The sequence below is a fragment of the Eulemur rufifrons genome, chromosome 8 (assembly GCF_041146395.1).
Source record: "Eulemur rufifrons isolate Redbay chromosome 8, OSU_ERuf_1, whole genome shotgun sequence".
Taxonomy (NCBI): Eukaryota; Metazoa; Chordata; class Mammalia; order Primates; family Lemuridae; genus Eulemur; species Eulemur rufifrons.
Window position 1 is genome coordinate 14941653 of NC_090990.1, and position 16919 is coordinate 14958571.

Genomic DNA, 16919 nt, shown 5'->3' on the forward strand with positions numbered 1-16919 from the left:
ATCTTTTCTATGTGTGTATATGCATAAAATTTTAACATAGAGAAATCCAGATGTCTATACACAGGGATGGATTTTTAAGAACTTTTATTTTTGACAATATTTATTTCCATAATTTTTTTATTTAGAAGGAGCATGAATTACTTTTTGGGTCCAGAAAGGCAATAATATCAAACGCATTCCATTTCAGGAGGTGAACAGACCTCCCAAAGCCCATCCCAGGAATGCCAAGTTGGCTCACAGACACAAATTAAGAACCCCTGACCTAACAAGCTAGACAAACACCCACACAAATAATCCCACATAAAGCTGATGTGCTGGAGCAGCACTTGGCAAACTTTTCTATAGGGGCCAGATCATAAATATTTTAGGCTTGCTGGGTCTCTGTTGTAACTACTCATCTCTGCTGTTGTAGCATGAAAACAGCATAGGCAAAGGAATGAGCATAGTGTGTTCCAATAAAACTTTATTTATAAAACAGACAGTTGGCCAATTTGCCAGCCCCTGTGTTAGGGGCTCCAACTCCTAGATGCCCAGAATGTCTGACATAGAGGCTGAGAGTGGTCAACTCACATGTCCAAGGTCACACAGCTGAGCAGGGTTGATAGCCCCGCTCACCAACCAACCAAGCTTTATGGTGACCCAGGGATTCCTGTTCCCAACTCCTAGAGCTGCTGCCTCCAAAGTCACAGTTCCTGGAACAGTGGGAGAATGTTAGCCAGGGCCTGGAGAAGCCGGGGGAAGGCCTGGGCTGGGAGAAGGCCAGAAAGTGTGGGCAGTGGAAGACCCATTATCCATCCAGAAGGAGGAATATGTTTGGGTTCCCTTCCTTCAAAGTGTTGTGCTGATTCGTGGCAAGTCAGAATTGAGTTTTTGACACCCAGGTTGCCTTCTTCTCTTTCTGCATCAAAAGATAAAAATCTACATCAGGTTAGAAATCACATTAATATGCCCCATGTCTGGCCTCATGCTGATCACCAGGGAATCAGGGACCAGAAAGGGTTAAGACTTGGCAAGTGTGAGACTTGTGAGGGACCCAGGAGCCACGGGTCCTCAGCCCCTGGTGAGTGGGGTGGCCCCTCCAGGCTCTGGGCCCTGCCTGGGAGGGCCGGGCCAACAGGAAGGGCTCCTCTGGGAGGGGAGGCGTGAATTAATCTCCTTGGCCAGATCCCAAGAACAGCAGGCCTGTTGCCTGCTGTTTACTCTCTCGATTATTTACTTCCGGTTCTCTCTCTTCCTTTTGCCTTCCTCTTCCTTTACTTTGCACCCCTTGATTCTCTACATAAGGGCAGAAAACCTATCAACCCTTTCACCCTTCTATGCCTACGCCCATACCGGACGCTGCTTATCAGTCCTAACCGTCTCTCTGCTGCCCAGAAAGCCATTAGCAACAGGTAGAGCTGGAGCAAGAGCCAGAACCCATTTGCCACCCTGCTGGCCTCTCTGACCCCCTCTCCCTTCTGCTCTGCTAGTGAGGCCCAGAGAGGTCAAGTCACCTGCAGGGGTTGCCCAGTTCCTTGCGGGGGCCACATGGGAGTGGATTCCCTCCGTGGAGGGACTGGCTCCCGCTTTTCCATTTGTGCGCATCTCGAGTCCATCTGTGACCAAGCCCGGTCTTGTCCCCTAGTGACCCCAGGCATGAAGATCTACATCGACCCTTTCACCTATGAGGACCCCAATGAGGCAGTGCGGGAGTTTGCCAAGGAAATTGACATCTCCTGTGTCAAGATTGAGCAGGTGATCGGAGCAGGTAGGTGGCTGGTACCCTCATAGGTTCCATGGCCTCAGCCATGGGTGGAGAGACCACTCCAGTGTGTTCTCCTGGGGCAGCGGGCAGGATGTGGGACAGGGACCTCAAAGGACCCTTCAAGGCCTGAAGGCTCAGAATGCCCAAGGAAGAAGGGCCCCCAAAGGTCACCTCACCGACAGAAGGGGAAATTGAGGCACAAAGCTGGGAAGGGGCTTGCACAGCAAGTCAGAGATTGAGCTGGGTCTGGAGCCCGGTTCTCTGGACTCAATCCAGTGCTTTTCCTTCTTCCTGCCATTCATCCCGGGGGCCCGTCCCCATCTCCCCAGGTTCCCCTGCGTCCTCACCCCCGTGCCCAGACAGATACCATGGGGCAGTCCTGAGAATTCATTAATACTCTCTTCTCCCAAAGGTGGCTGGGACTTTTCTGGCCCCCACATTCTCAAACGGGTTCTGTGTCTGCAATGAGTTGACCATTGAGGAGAAAGAGCACCAGCAGGCCCCAGGAATGGAAGTGACAGGGAACAGGGAGGTGGCACTTCCACCTGGCAAGTGACATTCTGCCTCTCTTGGTGTATCTGTCCCAGGGGAGTTTGGTGAGGTCTGCAGTGGCCACCTGAAGCTGCCAGGCAAGAGAGAGATCTTCGTGGCCATCAAGACGCTCAAGTCGGGCTACACGGAGAAGCAGCGCCGGGACTTCCTGAGTGAGGCCTCCATTATGGGCCAGTTCGACCACCCCAACGTCATCCACCTGGAGGGTGTTGTCACCAAGAGCACACCTGTGATGATCATCACTGAGTTCATGGAGAACGGCTCCCTGGACTCCTTCCTCCGGGTAGGGGAAGCCAAGAGTGCCAGGGGCCCATGAGTGGGGCAGGAAAAGGAATTGTGGACATATTTTCATACTGTCAGAGCCTGAAGGGGTCTTAGAAAAGCACTGGGTCAGGAATTGTTTACAGGCTGTCACTTGCCATTCCCCTACCCATGGCAGACATTGCTAATCAATCCTAGCACTCTCTTCCACTAAGCCCAGAAGCAATCTCAGAATCCTTCCCAATATGGTTCCCCAGGAAGCCACACCATTGATCAGAGTTGGCACACAACCTGAAATCTGTTTCCATCCATGCCCTTAGCCAGCCTTCTCATTGTGCACAGGAGAAAACAGGCTCAAAGAGAGGTAGAGTTTGCCCAGGGTCACCTAGAGGATCAAGGTAAGAGCTTGCACTGGAACCAGGTGTCTTGACCCCTCCTTCAGAATTTTTGCCAGATTTTGGACTTCCCCAAAGCTGCATAGGCTGTGGGGGGAGGAGTTCAGAGCACTAGGCCAACAGAGGAAAGTTTCAAGGCCACTCCCAGGAGATCCCAGTCAACCAGCTAGACAAAGAGCACTGGACTGTCAGAAGCAGGCCACTGGACTAGCTGCCATTCAGTAAAAGTACCTCTATGTGCCATGTACCTTCTTGTTTAACTCTGAACAGCCATGGGAAGTGCATATTACTTATCCCCATTTAACACATGAATGAGGAAACAACTCAGGTAGGTCACATGTCCCAGGTTGCACAGCCAGGAAAGGGCAGAGCCAGAATCAAACCAGGTGTGTCTTGTTCAAAGCCCATGTTTGCTCCACCACCTTGAAGGTGGCCTCTCCAAAGTGCCTGGGCATCTGAGTCCTTCCCGAAGGGAGCCCAAAGCCAGGTTGGCAGGGTCCTGCTCTGGTTCCCCATTGCGAGGATGATCCAGAGCTCTGGTGCCTGCTCTTCCATTTACTCTGTGTTTTCTCCACTTCTCCCCAAGCAAAACGACGGGCAGTTCACAGTCATCCAGCTGGTGGGCATGCTACGGGGCATCGCGGCCGGCATGAAGTACCTGGCAGACATGAACTACGTGCACCGTGACCTGGCCGCCCGCAACATCCTCGTCAACAGCAACCTGGTCTGCAAGGTGTCTGACTTCGGGCTCTCACGCTTTCTGGAGGACGATACCTCAGACCCCACCTACACCAGTGCCCTGGTAAGAGGGAGGCAAGGACCACGGGAGTCATAGCGCTAGAGAAAAGGGCATAAATGTCCATCTCTCCCTCCCGTACACTGTCACTGACCCCTGCTCGTGCCAAGCACCATGCTGGGCCCTGGAGACACAGAGAGACATCCTGCCCTCTTGGAGCCCCCAGGCTGGTGGGGAACACGGAAGTACAGCAGTGACAGGGCAATGAGCCGGGGCAGCCAGCCTTGGAGGCAGAATGCAGCTTGCCAGAGCGGGTGATATCTGAGCCGAGAGCTGAAGGGCCAGTAAAAGTGTCTCAGATGCCGTGTTCTCGGGGCAGGTCCTGGGCCTGGAATTCTGGCTGTACGGGGAAGGCGGTGAGCACCAGTGCTGGAGAGGTGGCCAGGGCCAGATCTTTGAGGCCCTTGAATGCCCAGACTCACTCCTGAAAACAGCGAGGGTTGTTGAACGGTTTTAAATGGAAAGAAATAAGACACAGTCCCTCCCCTCAAAGAGCTCAGAGCCGCTGCTCAGGGGTGGGGAGCCCACGGCCTTGGGGAGCCTGTGGGCTTCTAGATCCTTGAGTGTGGCCTTTTGACTGAATCTAAATTTTACAGAACAAATCCTTTTATTAAAAGGGGTGCGGCAGAGAAAGATGAAGGTTTTCTTGCCCCCCTTTGGTGCTTAAAAAAGAACAATCTTGAAAGCAGAAGGCCGCAGGTTCCCCACGGGCAATTAATTTCAGTGCTGTGCTGTATGAGACCGGCCTCCTTCGTGGGGAGATGTGAGGCACAGATGTGGGAGTAAGGAGAGTGAGCAACTGTTTGGGAGCTAGGGAAAGGCTTTAAGGATGAGAAGGAGGTTTCCAGAGGGCGGAGTGGGAAAAGGCACTTTATGCAGGGGGCACAGCGTGTGCAAATGCCCAGTGGTCTGAAGCAGCACAGTGAGTTTGGGGAACAAAGAGGTGCGTCATGAGATTGGTGCAGCACAGGGCACAGAGTGGGGAGTATCGAGAGAAGGTGCCAGGCAGGTCAGCCTCCTACCCATAAACCCACCCCTCTTCCCCCCAGGGGGGGAAGATCCCCATCCGCTGGACAGCCCCAGAAGCCATCCAGTACCGGAAGTTCACCTCAGCCAGCGATGTGTGGAGCTACGGCATCGTCATGTGGGAGGTGATGTCCTACGGGGAGCGGCCCTACTGGGACATGACCAACCAGGACGTAAGTCTCCAAGGGGGTACGCAGAGCCTCTCTGGCCAGCCAGCTGGGGGAGGGGAAAAGGGCGACTCCTGGCCTTGTGCCAGTCTCCCAGGGAGAGGGAGATAGGCCCCTGAGATCGAGAGCCTGGCTGCCAGCCAGACGGTGGCCGATTCAAATGTCTGCATGGGACCCCGGAATCTCCCAGGGGAAGGGAGTAGGAAAGGCCACCTGCCCACAAATCAGCACATCTTCAGGATGCATGGACCTCGTGGCCAGCCCTGAATGAGACCATATCCGCTCAGGTGTTTGCCACCTAATTGAGGGGACAACTATTCAAGGAAACAGATATAGTTATCAGGACCTTTTATGATCAGGTGCTAAGCTGGAGAAGGCAGAGGTCTAGCTGTAGGCATCGAGGCACGGGCAGCCAGGAAGCATCCACAGAACAGGTGGGGCTCAAATGGCAAAAGGACCTGGAGACGTGAGGGCCTCCGGTCGGAAAGAACAGGCTGTGCCCAGAGGTGGGATAATGAGGGGTCATGTTGGAGAGCGTTTCAAAGTCAACCCAAGGGATTTCCATTAGCAAAAATGCAGACAGGAAGGACTCGAAGAAGCTTCTTGAACAGGGAGGGTGACCCACAGTCGAGGTATGGAGGATAAATCTGAATCTGGCCGTGGCAGCAGGACAGACTGGAGAGGTGCGTCCAAGCTCCTTTCCCACAGAGGAACAGGTGGGGGTGGTGGGAAGGGGCTGTGGGGCCTGACAGGGGAGGTGACTCTTACCTGCAGCTGTAAGTGGCACTGACATGGAGTATGTGACCTCCTGGGGTCAAGCAAGAGGCCAGAGAGGGGAGTCCTCAGGGCCATCAAAGCCAGGAGGGGCTCACAGATGGGAAAGAGGAAGGGCTGGTGGAGGGGGGCACAGGAGGGTCAGCCTGGTGGACCCCTGGGGGAGAGGCTACTTCAGGGTGCTCGATTTCCCCAGATTAGCAGAGGGTAGGGCAGGAACCCAGCCGCCAGGCCAGACTGAGGCTGAAGATGGTGGGAAGCCAGGTCAGGGCCATCCAGGGAGCTGTGTCCAGGAAGTACAGGTGGTTGCCACAGCCGCCAAATAGGTCAGGCCTGCAATGCACTGGGGGCAAGATGGGCCTGGCAGGGGGCAGATGCCCTCAGCCCATCCACCCAACCCCATTCCGCCCCTACCTTGTCCCCAGGTAATCAACGCCATTGAGCAGGACTATCGGCTGCCACCGCCCATGGACTGCCCGAGCGCCCTGCACCAGCTCATGCTGGACTGCTGGCAGAAGGACCGCAACCACCGGCCCAAGTTCGGCCAGATAGTCAACACGCTGGACAAGATGATCCGCAACCCCAACAGCCTCAAAGCCATGGCGCCCCTCTCCTCTGGGTACGGTCCTGCTCCTCCTCTCAGTGTCGGCCCCGCCCAAGCCCCGCCCCAGCCCCGCCCCTCCCCTCTGGGTACGGTCCCGCCCCTCCTCTCAGTGTCGGCCCTGCCCTGGCCCCGCCCCTCTCCTTGGCTACCGGGCTCCGCCCAGCCGGTCCTTCCCCTTTCCCGCCAGGGCTGTCCCCTGCTTCAGGCAGATGCTCTTCTCCACTGCAGCCTGGGATGGGGATGAACAGGACTAGTGTTTGTTGGGCATCTGCCTTGCCTTTTCGGTGCGGGGAAGTGTAGGACACAGACTGTCCTGAGTAGAAGGGCACACACCCTGCGGGTGGTAGAGAAAGCACCTTTCAAAGTATGGTCAGAGAGGACAGCATTTAAGAAATATTACCGGCCGGGCGCGGTGGCTCACGCCTGTAGTCCTAGCACTCTGGGAGGCCGAGGCGGGTGGATCGCTCAAGGTCAGGAGTTCGAGACCAGCCTGGGCAAGAGCGAGACCAGCCTGGGCAAGAGCGAGACCCCCGTCTCTACTAAAAAATAGAAAGAAATTATCTGGCCAACTAAAAATATATATAGAAAAAATTAGCCAGGCATGGTGGTGCATGCCTGTAGTCCCAGCTATTCAGGAGGCTGAGGGAGGAGGATTGCTTGAGCCCAGGAGTTTGAGGTTGCTGTGAGCTAGGCTGACGCCACGGCACTCTAGCCCGGGCAACAGAGCAAGACTCTGTCTCAAAAAAAAAAGAAATATTACCAAAGGATCCAGAATCTTAGTTGGTGAATAGATTTACTCCCCAGCTATCCTCACACTCAAACCTGAACCCTCTAACTTCCATTTCCATCCTCTTCTCACACACACACACATACACGCTTGCACAAATACAGTCCTACACACACAGATGAACACAGTTCAGCACAAATGCTCATGCTTGCTCACACACACATGATCTCACACACGGATACACATACAGTCTCAGGCTCTCACATATACACACATCCGCAGGCACCTGCACATACAGCCCCATTCAGAAGTTAGTACCCATCACATACCCGTATATGCCCCCTACTGGCTCAGCGCCCCCATGCATAAGAGCTGGGCTTAGCCTGAGGGGCATCAGCTCAGGTACCCCCGTGCTTCCCTTCTCCCCAAGGCCCCAGGGCAGCTCCCCCGGGCTGCAGCTCACCACTGCCTTCCTTGGGGGCTGCCCAGGTCACACTGCTGGCATTGCACACACTCACTCTCCAGGACCCACAATCAAGCAGGGTTTCCGAGGGCCGTCCAGCCAGGTGTCCTCAGGATCTAGGGCTGGCTCTGGCCAGAGATTCCTCGGCCCAAAGTCCTTCCTCCACCAAGTTCTTGTGGCCAAGAGATCTTCATGCTGGCCTCTGCCTGTCACTCCTCACCGTCACCCTGCGTCAGCCACTCCTGAGTCCCCAGATAAAGTCACTGGGGGCTTTTAACCTCGTGAGAGTCATTTCACTACTTGCAAGCCAGGAGGTGATTCCCAGAGCACCACCAGCCTGAGCTGGACTTTGGAGACGCCGTCCCCAAGATCAGCCTCCTATAGCACAAACCAGGGCGGAGAAGGACGGAGAATGGCACTGGGGGAGGAAACAATGAATAATGAGCTGGTTAGTCCAGCTGAAATCCCTCCTCCTGAAAATAAGAAACATGACAAGTGTCTTCCCCTCCTGGCTCCTGTAGGCCTGCCTCTCAGCAACCCCTGCAGGGCCTTCCCTAGACTTCCCGGGTGGCCCCAGCCGTGAGACCTGCACACACCCACTCTCACATACTCACACATATGGGCATGTTCGTCCACACAGGCTCAAACTCATGCCCGCGCTCAGGCACAGGGCACGTGCACACACAGTATCCATGCACGTACTTAACCCGCATACTTCCTGCAAGCATGTGCCCTGACCATCTCTGTCACCCCGGCCCCCACCAGCATTAACCTGCCGCTGCTGGACCGCACGATCCCCGACTATACCAGCTTTAACACGGTGGACGAGTGGCTGGAGGCCATAAAGATGGGGCAGTACAAGGAGAGCTTCGCCAACGCCGGCTTCACCTCCTTCGACGTCGTGTCTCAGATGATGATGGAGTAAGTGCCCCCTCCCCCCACCCCACCGGCCAAGGGGGCTGCTCTGGAAGGTGAGAAATAGACAGTGGCCCAGCAGGGATCTGGGGGACCAAGGGGCAAGATGGGCAACTTTGGAGTCACGTCCAGACTGACTTCCAGGTCTGCCTGCCTGGAAGTGTGTGACCTTGGACAAATCAACCTCAGTTTTCTCATCTGTAAACTGGGGGTTAGCAGGAAGGTCCAAGGAGATATAAAGGAAGTAGGTACTCAGTAAATGCAAATTGCCTTCCCCTTCCCCGTAGCAGGGCAGGGAAGGGCATCTCGGTGCCCGGACTCCAGTCAAGTGCTCTCCACCTCACCACGTCACTCGCTCCAGCTTTGGCCGCCCACCCACTCCCCATCCCAGCACCCCCTCCCTCGCTACCTTCAGCACGAACCCCCTGGGGAAGCCCAGGCAGCTCCCAACCAGGCACAGAGCCCCCCTGACCCCCACATTTCCCTAACACACGTGCTTCTCTCCCAAAGGGACATTCTCCGGGTTGGGGTCACTTTGGCTGGCCACCAGAAAAAAATCCTGAACAGTATCCAGGTGATGCGGGCACAGATGAACCAGATTCAGTCTGTGGAGGTTTGACACTCAGCGGCCTCGGCTCACCTCTTCCTCCAGGCCCCGCCCCCTCCGCCCCCCACGCCGGCCCTCCTGGTGCTCGTCCACCGCAGGGTCAGCCACCTGCCAGGAGGCCACGGGCAACAGGAAGAACCAAGCAGCGCTCCAGCCACGAGACGTCACCGAGAACACACGCAACTCAAACGACGGAAAAAAGGGAATTGGGAAAAAAGAAACTCGATCTTGGGAGGGGGTGGGATACAAGGAATAATTTTTCAAGAGGATTCTCATAAGGAAAGCGATGACCGTTCTTGGGGGGAAAAGAAAGGGCTTGGGAGATTCGTGCGATTCGTCCAATCAGAGACCAAAAGCAGTTTCTCTCCAACTCCCTCTGGGAAGGTGACCTGGCTAGAGCCAAGAAACACTTTCAGGAAAACAAATGTGAAGGGGAGAGACGGGGCCGCCCTTCTCTCCTGTCCCTGGCTGCTCCTCTGGGCCTCCATCCACAGCCAAGTGCCAGGCGGATGGGGCAGGCGGACAGGCAGCCCTGGAACCCCTCTGGGAAAATCCATTCCTGCTGCCACTGGGCAAACAGAAGCATTTTTCTGTCTTTGGAGAATATTTTAGAAACTCCAATGAAAGAGACCGTTTCTCCCGTCGGCTCATGGGGATGAAAAGGGGCTTTTGTCCTCCTGGTCAGGGAGAACACGGGGACACCAGAAAGGCCAGCCTTCCTGAGGATGGCCCCCCGGGTCTGCAGCTTCACGTACAGATCACGCGCACAGCCCGGCGGCCCCAACCCGCCTGGCACCCGCTCCCGCCAGCCCCCACCTCGAGGGCTGATGCTGCAGTGACGGCCGTCAGCTACGACTGCCACCGAGAAGGGTTGATCCTGCATCTGGGTTTGTTTACAGCGATTCGAGAACTCGGGGTATTTTGGTCAGGGGTGGTTTTGGTTTGGGGGGTTTGTTTGTTGGGGTTTTTTTTTTATGACAATGAAGTGACACTTTGACATTTCCTACCTTTTGAGGACTTGATCCTTCTCCAGGAAGAAGGTGCTTTCTGCTTATTGACTTAGGCAATACACCAAGGGCGAGATTTTATATGCACATTTCTGGATTTTTTATATGGTTTTCATTGACACCCTTCCCTCCTCCCACCTGCCACCAGGCCTCACCAAAGCCAACTGCCACGGGGCCATCTGGGCCCTTCAGAGACTTGAGTGAGATTTGGGTGGGCAGGGGGAGGTGCATCCCACTCCAGGACTGTTTATGAAAGTGACAGATTGCGGAGGAAGTGGGCCCTGAGGCTGCAGGGCTGGAAGTCCTCGCCCACTTCCCCACTCTCCTGCCCCGATCTGTCTAGTACTTCCCAGGCAAATAGGCCCCTTTGGGGTTCCTGCGTGCCCTCAGATGGCCAAACCCCAGTTCTGCCTCGGGGAGCCTAAACCAGGCTGCACTGGAGGCCGGGACCCGGATCATTCACTGTGATATGCCAGCCCTCCCGAGGGTGCCCCCAGAGACAGGGGCAGGCATGCTCCTTCCTCCCCTGGGGAGAAAGCGTGTGATTTCTCTCCCACCTCCTTCCCTCCACCAGAACTGGGCCAGGTCTGAAGGTCTTGGCCGTGGGGAGCCATCCGCCAAGAGGTCTGGCCTCAGACTCCCTCCTGTGAGCAAACGCAGGCACCTGAGCAGAACAATCGGTTAGTGAATTGAATGGAAATAAACGCTTTAGTTATAAAACAACCCTGTTCTCTGTAAGTTCCAAGAGAGACCCTGGCACCCTTGGGACGTGCCAAGTGACCTGTAACGCTCTTCCACGTGACCCTTCCTCCCTCAGGATTCTAGAAGGCTCAGGGCACATGGAGGACGACAGCTCCATGTGGCCTTTCCGGCTCTGGCTTGTCAAAAGCACAAGCAACGAAAGGAGCGAATCGGAAGTGGCTCAGAACTCGGCGGCGGATGCCCTGGGACTCAGGGTGAGCCACTGCCGGTACCTCAGGAGCAGGGAGTCCCAGGGGTGCACTCAGCACAGCTGAGCCAGAAGAAGGGGGGTCCCCGCACCAGGTGAGCTGTGATGGTGGGGTATGAGGATCCCGGGGCGCCCAGGGGCCTCCAGTCGGAGCACGGGTATGATCGCCTTTTGCAGGCCAGCTCTGATTTCCTCCGTGCAGACAGGCTCCTACTCACACATGAAAATCAGGACTCTCTGTGCGGCCGGAGCAGGCGGGTGCTGTGGATATCGAGTCTGGCTGAGGACGGGTGACCAGGGGCGCCACCCTGCGGGGACCTTTCCCTGTGTGCACGGAGCCTCTTTGAGGAGACTGACCGGTGGGAAAGGTCCCGGCTACAGGCAGCCAGCTAGAGGCACTGAGGTCCCAGCAAGCGTCCTGCAGGGACCAGCCTGTCGTCTGTCGCTCACCTGCTCTGAGAGCCTGAGAGGCAGAGGGAAGGAAGGGATTAGAGAGGAGCGTGGGGCCCCCGGGGGGACAGCAGGGGGAGCCACAGGGAAAGCATTGGCAGGTTTCCCACTAACTGGCCGGCAGTGGCCCACCGGCCGTCGTTGTGTGCCCCAAAGGTGCCCAGCGCGGGTGGCAGCTGTCCCGGCACACAAGGTCTCCTTCTGGCAGGAGCTGCCCTGGTGCTCTTTAGATTAGCTCTGTCTCCCCAGCCCGCCCCCCATGCTCCGGGCCCCCCACGGGGCTGGCAGTCAGTGCTTCCTGTCAGATGGCTTCCTGTTCTAAGCCGCTAGGCTGGTGTCCGCGAGCCAGCATGTCTGCCCGTCCACCCTCCAGGCCCGGGTCCTCCGTGGCCCTGGGCCCGCACCTGCCTGCTTCCCAGAGTACGGGTGCTCCCCAGACCTCTGTGCCTCCACTTCAGGGCAACAGACAGACTCACTGTGACTGTCCCAGGGGCACAGGTGCTGCTCACATTTCCCCCTCCCCACCCCCACCCCCGCTGCCGGGACAGTACCCCCCAACCCAACCTCTCGCCTGCTGCTCGGCGGGGAGTGGCAGGCCATGCTGCCAAGCCCCTTCCACTTACGCCACCCGCTCGCCCGGGCACACAGCTCTGAGCCGCCGCTGCCTGGTTACTAATCCTTTCCTGGCTCGACCTCCCCCAAATGCCGGCCCCCACCTGCCCCGCAGCGTCAGAGGCGTTTCCGGCTGCTCTGCCCACAGTCGGTGCTGGGGGAAAGAAAGCTGCCTTGTGAGCCAGGCCAGGGTGCTGTGGAAATGGGGACCAGCTGCTCTGGGAGGGCGTGACTGGCAGAGCTGGGCAGTGCCAGGCTGGGTGGGAGGGAACCAGGCCACCCACCCACGGCCCTGCTGCTCCAGAAGCCCCCAAAATGGGTCACTACTGATGACCAGCGGGCCTCTCCCTGGGGGTGACGTTCGAAATCCCCATCAACTGGGAAGACACGAGCAGACCAGTCAGAATGGGTGACGGCCTCGGTGCTGCACCAAAGGCCTCAGAGCAGGGGCTAGAGTGGTGGGGGCAGTGGGGGACACTTAAGGGACTCGGGGCAGTGGCTGTTTACTAACCAGCGGTGCCTCTTGCTCAGATAGCATCAGCCAGATTTTCCCCATCATTTCTAGCTGGTCCCCACCCTGCCACCATCCCGGGGCCTCTCTGCCACCCCCTTGTGGGCAGGCTGTAGTCTCGCGCCACTCTCCAATCAGGCTCATCTTCGGGAGGCTGGGAGCCCCCACCCCTTCTTCAAGCCTGGCTGAGGCACAGGAAGGCCCCTGGCCCCAGACCACCTGCCCCAGCGCTGGGCCCCGGGCTTCTGGCGGCTCTTTCCACAGCCCCTGGAGTTCCAATATGGTACCAAAGGCTGGAAGACTGTTACCAGGGAAAATAATGTAAATATGCATTCAAAGGACAGGATGTCACATGGTGCTAGGGAAATGCATCCCGACCCCGGGTTGGCAGCCTTCTCCTGTCACTAGAGACGTGGATCTGGGGAGACATGTCCCCTCACTGAGCCTCAGGTCCCCATCTGTAAAATGAGAGCATTGGACTGGGTGAGCCCGGCTGTGCAGAACACTTTATACACTCGGTCCTGTGCAGAGGGACTATTCCCTCGTATGTAGGGGGAAACTGAGGCTCTGGGCATGAAGTAGTTTGCTGGGCCAGGAAGGAGCAGAGCAGGCCCACGAGCTTTGCTTTATCTGCTTCTAATGCCCACCCTGCCATGCTCAGTTAGATGACAGCAAGCACGTGGTGTCTGAGGCTTCCCGGCAAGAGAAGGGAAAGCACAAATGGGCTGCGACTGTCAGGAGAGCTTCATGGAGGAGGCTGTCTTGAAAATAACAGAAGTCGAGAGAAAAGTCATTCCAAGAGGCAGTGGCCAGAATGGTCCAACACTGTGAGCAGTTGTGTTTGGACAGACCAGAGGAATGGGGGAAGGGAGGGCTGACATAAGGGGAAGTTGAGGCAGTTTGGACATGATGTACAGTCCAGCCACAGCAGGTTCTTGAGCAGAATAGTAGCTGAGTGAGTATCAGGTTCTGGGGAAAGGAGTCAGTTCTGCCTGCCTGCTACCCCGTCCCCCGGGAGGAAGAGCCCCTGGGGCAGCCCTCACTTACGCCAGGGTAACCCAGGCCGTGCTGCTTCCTGTCCCATCCTTACCGGCCCAGATAATGCAGCCACTCCAGCTGCTTGGAACAGCAGGGACTGATTTGTGCTACCTGGTTCTTAATTCAGCTGACGTCCACCCCCATTTCCTCCAGTCTGTCAGGGGTGGCGGGTGAGGTGGGGAGAGGGCTGCCCGGCACTGAGGGAGCTGAGCTGGGGGCTGTGTAGGTGGACATGAAAAACCACTGGGGAAGCTCATCTCTGCCCCAGTCACCCCCGCCCTGGAGAGATCATCCAGACAGGCTGGAAGGGGCTTGGCGTCCTGTCTTTTCCAACAGTGTGTTATCCTGGGGAAGCCCAGAGGGAAGTTTAGGGAGCCCCACTGCTCTGTATGGTGCCACACATGCGTGGGTGTGCCACCAGCCGGCCTTACCCAGCCCCCGGCAAAATGGCTCCTGCCATAAACTTAAGGTGGAGAATGGCCTCGAAGCCGGCCAGTTTCCCTGCAGGGAAACCAAGGCCAGAGTGTTGGTCACAGGAAAGGACCTGGCCTTTGCCACCTAACCGGAAGAGAGTGGGCTCAGGGCGTATCCCACGGGAGGCTGGAGTCACAGGGATTGCAATGGCCGAACACTTACCGTATGCCAGGTGCCACAGTATCATCCTCCCCACCTTACAAGCGAGGAAACGGATTCCCAGAGGCGATTCCCGAAGGATTCCAACCAGGCCATCGCCTGCGGCCCTCCTTCCTTCCCACCTCCCCGGATTTCTCAAAGTCTGTCCCATTGCCCACCTGTGTCAGAGCCTCCCGGGCTGTGTGTTGCTTAACTTGCAGATTCCGGGGCCCCACCCCAGGCCCCTACACCAGAATCCCTGAGGTTGGGCCCAGGAGTCCCCATTTTTGACAAACTCCTCCAGAAAACTCCTCGCTCAGCTCCCCCGTAACAAACGGCCGTGACAAACGGCCCCGATGTCTGCAGAGACGGGGTCTGGAGGAGACAGGGATTAGGAGAAAGCAGGACATCGCCAGATAAGATGCCCAAACTCAGACACGGATTAGGACTTGTGAAGTGGGGCCAGGGCTGACCCTCAGGAATGTGCTCAGACTGAGCTAAGCTTTCAGGAAAATGAGAAAGACCCCCAGACCCAGAGTCTGCCTAAGTTTAGCTTCGCAGCATGAAGGCTGTCTCAGGAAAGCTGATATAAGAAAGAGAAGGAACTTAATACTTCAGAGGGGCCCAGCAGCCCACCCAGGGCCTCCATCTGGAGACCCCACAGACCCCAAGACTGTGGTCCAGCTGTGCTCACTCAACACCTGGCCAGGTGGGCCAGGCGCAGGCAGGGTGGGGCTTCTAGCTGGACCTGGAGCTACAGATGCTCCCGCCACCGCCAACCCCAGCTACCCCAACTAAGACACAGCTTTCCCTGAAGGAGGGAGAGGGAGCAAAGGCCCCTGTCTCTGCTCAGGGTCTAACAGCCCCTGTTGGAGGGGTGCTCTAAATGTTGGCAGGGGAGCAGAAGGAGGAGGCAGGGAGGTCAGGAAACATCTTAGAGGAGATCAGACCAGGACCAGTCTGGGGGCCCTGCTGAGACTGCAAGAGTCAAGAATTTTAACATTCCAAGATTCTAAGATTGCAAAGCCCCATAATTCTAACATTCCAGTGGGAGGATTCCATGTTTTGAAGATGCCATCCCTATATGATTGTATGCTGCTAGTTCTTGAAATTTCAAGTCCCATTTTTTGTCACTGGTCCCCAAACCTGAGGACTCTAGCATTAAAAAAGCACAAAGAGAAAGCAAGAAAGAGAGAAAGAGATGGAGAGGGAGCAGCTAAAAATACTAAAAACAGCTCCGTCCTTCCAATCTGAGTTACAGATGGACCTTGGCAAGAGCCAAAGACCCTCCTTTTGAGTGTGATGCGGACTCCTTTTCCCCGTAGAGTAGCAAAATTGCATGCTCAGGCCTTCCGGGGGCGAGGAGTGGGGGCTGGCTGCTCCAAGCTGCCGCTGAGCAAAAAGCCCCGTGCAGGCCACAGGGCCCACTGGCTGGTGGGCTCTGACAGCTCTGCTGGGGACCCAAGCAGGGCCCGTCCCCTGGCTCAGTTTGGGGAGGGACTCATCTCGCCTCCCCCCAGAGAGGAAGCTGCAGGGCCAGGGGTTTGCCTTGGGAGACCCCGGCTGAGGACTCTTCCCCAACGAGACCACCTTCCTGTTCCCAGCCAGCATCGTAACACTGGACAAGCATAGGGTCTTGCTGCAAACCCCAGAGCCAGGTGCCTTCCCTCTGACACTCAGACGCAGCATCTATGGCCGCACTGCCCCTGCCCTACTCCAAGGACCCCCTCACCCTTTCCAGCTTTAGCCACTGCTCCCTGGGGGTGGGAGGCCAGCTGAGGAGGCCTGTGGGTCACTCAGCATTCAGCCTGGCTGCTTTCCCCCTGTGGACAGGGACTCTGACAGCGGGGGCGCCAAGTCGAGCCTCTGAGGCTGACCCAGGGTGGGCCTGGCAGGGACATTCACTCAAAACCAGCCTCTCTGGACTCCGGAGAAGAGCAGTTGGTCGCGCCCAGCCCCGGGTCATAATCATAGCTGCTATTTCTTGAGTGCCAACAATGCGTCAGGCACCACGCTCACCTTTTTATATGAAGTGTCTGGCTTAATCCTCACACCACTCTGTGGGACAGGTACAGTGGTCACTCCCATTCCACAGACTAGGAAACTCAGAGACATGACATGGTGGCTGTCCCAGGTCACACAGCACCCACCCTCTTACTCACTATGCTATGCTGCTACCAGTGGTCCCCACTCAGCCCCCGCTACTGTCAGATCCTTTGCCAGTCAAATCCCAGACCCCCCAGCGGTGCTCTGACACCCTCTCTGAGCGTGGCCCCCGGAGCTGCTGTCAGAGCCACAGGTGGTGGGAGCGAGCGCTGGGCCCCCCTCTTGAGGCGTCCACCCCAGCCCGAGCTGTGCGGGCCAGAGCCCTCAGCCAGGGGGGTTCACAAAACCCTGTTTCCTCTGGTCACACACTTGGGTTCCCCTGACAATGTTGGGGGGTCAGGGAGTGACGCACTGGGGTTCGATGGCCGTGGGTCAAACCCAGCTCCTCCAGACCTGCCACTGCTGTGACCAAGGAAATCTCACCAGCTGTGTCCAACATCAACCTGACCCTGTTACTCCAATGCCTTTGTAGGAGTATTTTTAGCAGAATTTTTTTTTCCAAAATAAATGTGAATTGTAAAAATTATCACTTGGGCTCAGTACTTTTTTTCTCTCTGAGGTTCCCCAGAGAACACATGGGAGCTCCCAGAGGCCCCAGGAAGA

At 56.8% G+C, this 16919-nt stretch overlaps 1 protein-coding gene across 1 annotated transcript in view; it reads left to right on the top strand.

Annotated features, from left to right (window-relative positions):
• The window catches only part of EPHB2 (EPH receptor B2), a 116970-nt gene extending 107925 nt beyond the window's left edge, over window positions 1–9045 (top strand). Inside the window, exons 9-15 of the mRNA XM_069477443.1 lie at window positions 1625–1747; window positions 2332–2579; window positions 3539–3754; window positions 4798–4947; window positions 6141–6334; window positions 8275–8430; window positions 8935–9045. Coding sequence (XP_069333544.1) covers window positions 1625–1747; window positions 2332–2579; window positions 3539–3754; window positions 4798–4947; window positions 6141–6334; window positions 8275–8430; window positions 8935–9043 — 1196 coding nt within the window. The 3' untranslated portion in view covers window positions 9044–9045. The remainder of the gene's footprint in view (window positions 1–1624; window positions 1748–2331; window positions 2580–3538; window positions 3755–4797; window positions 4948–6140; window positions 6335–8274; window positions 8431–8934) is intronic.
• The last annotated feature ends 7874 nt before the right edge of the window (window positions 9046–16919 follow it).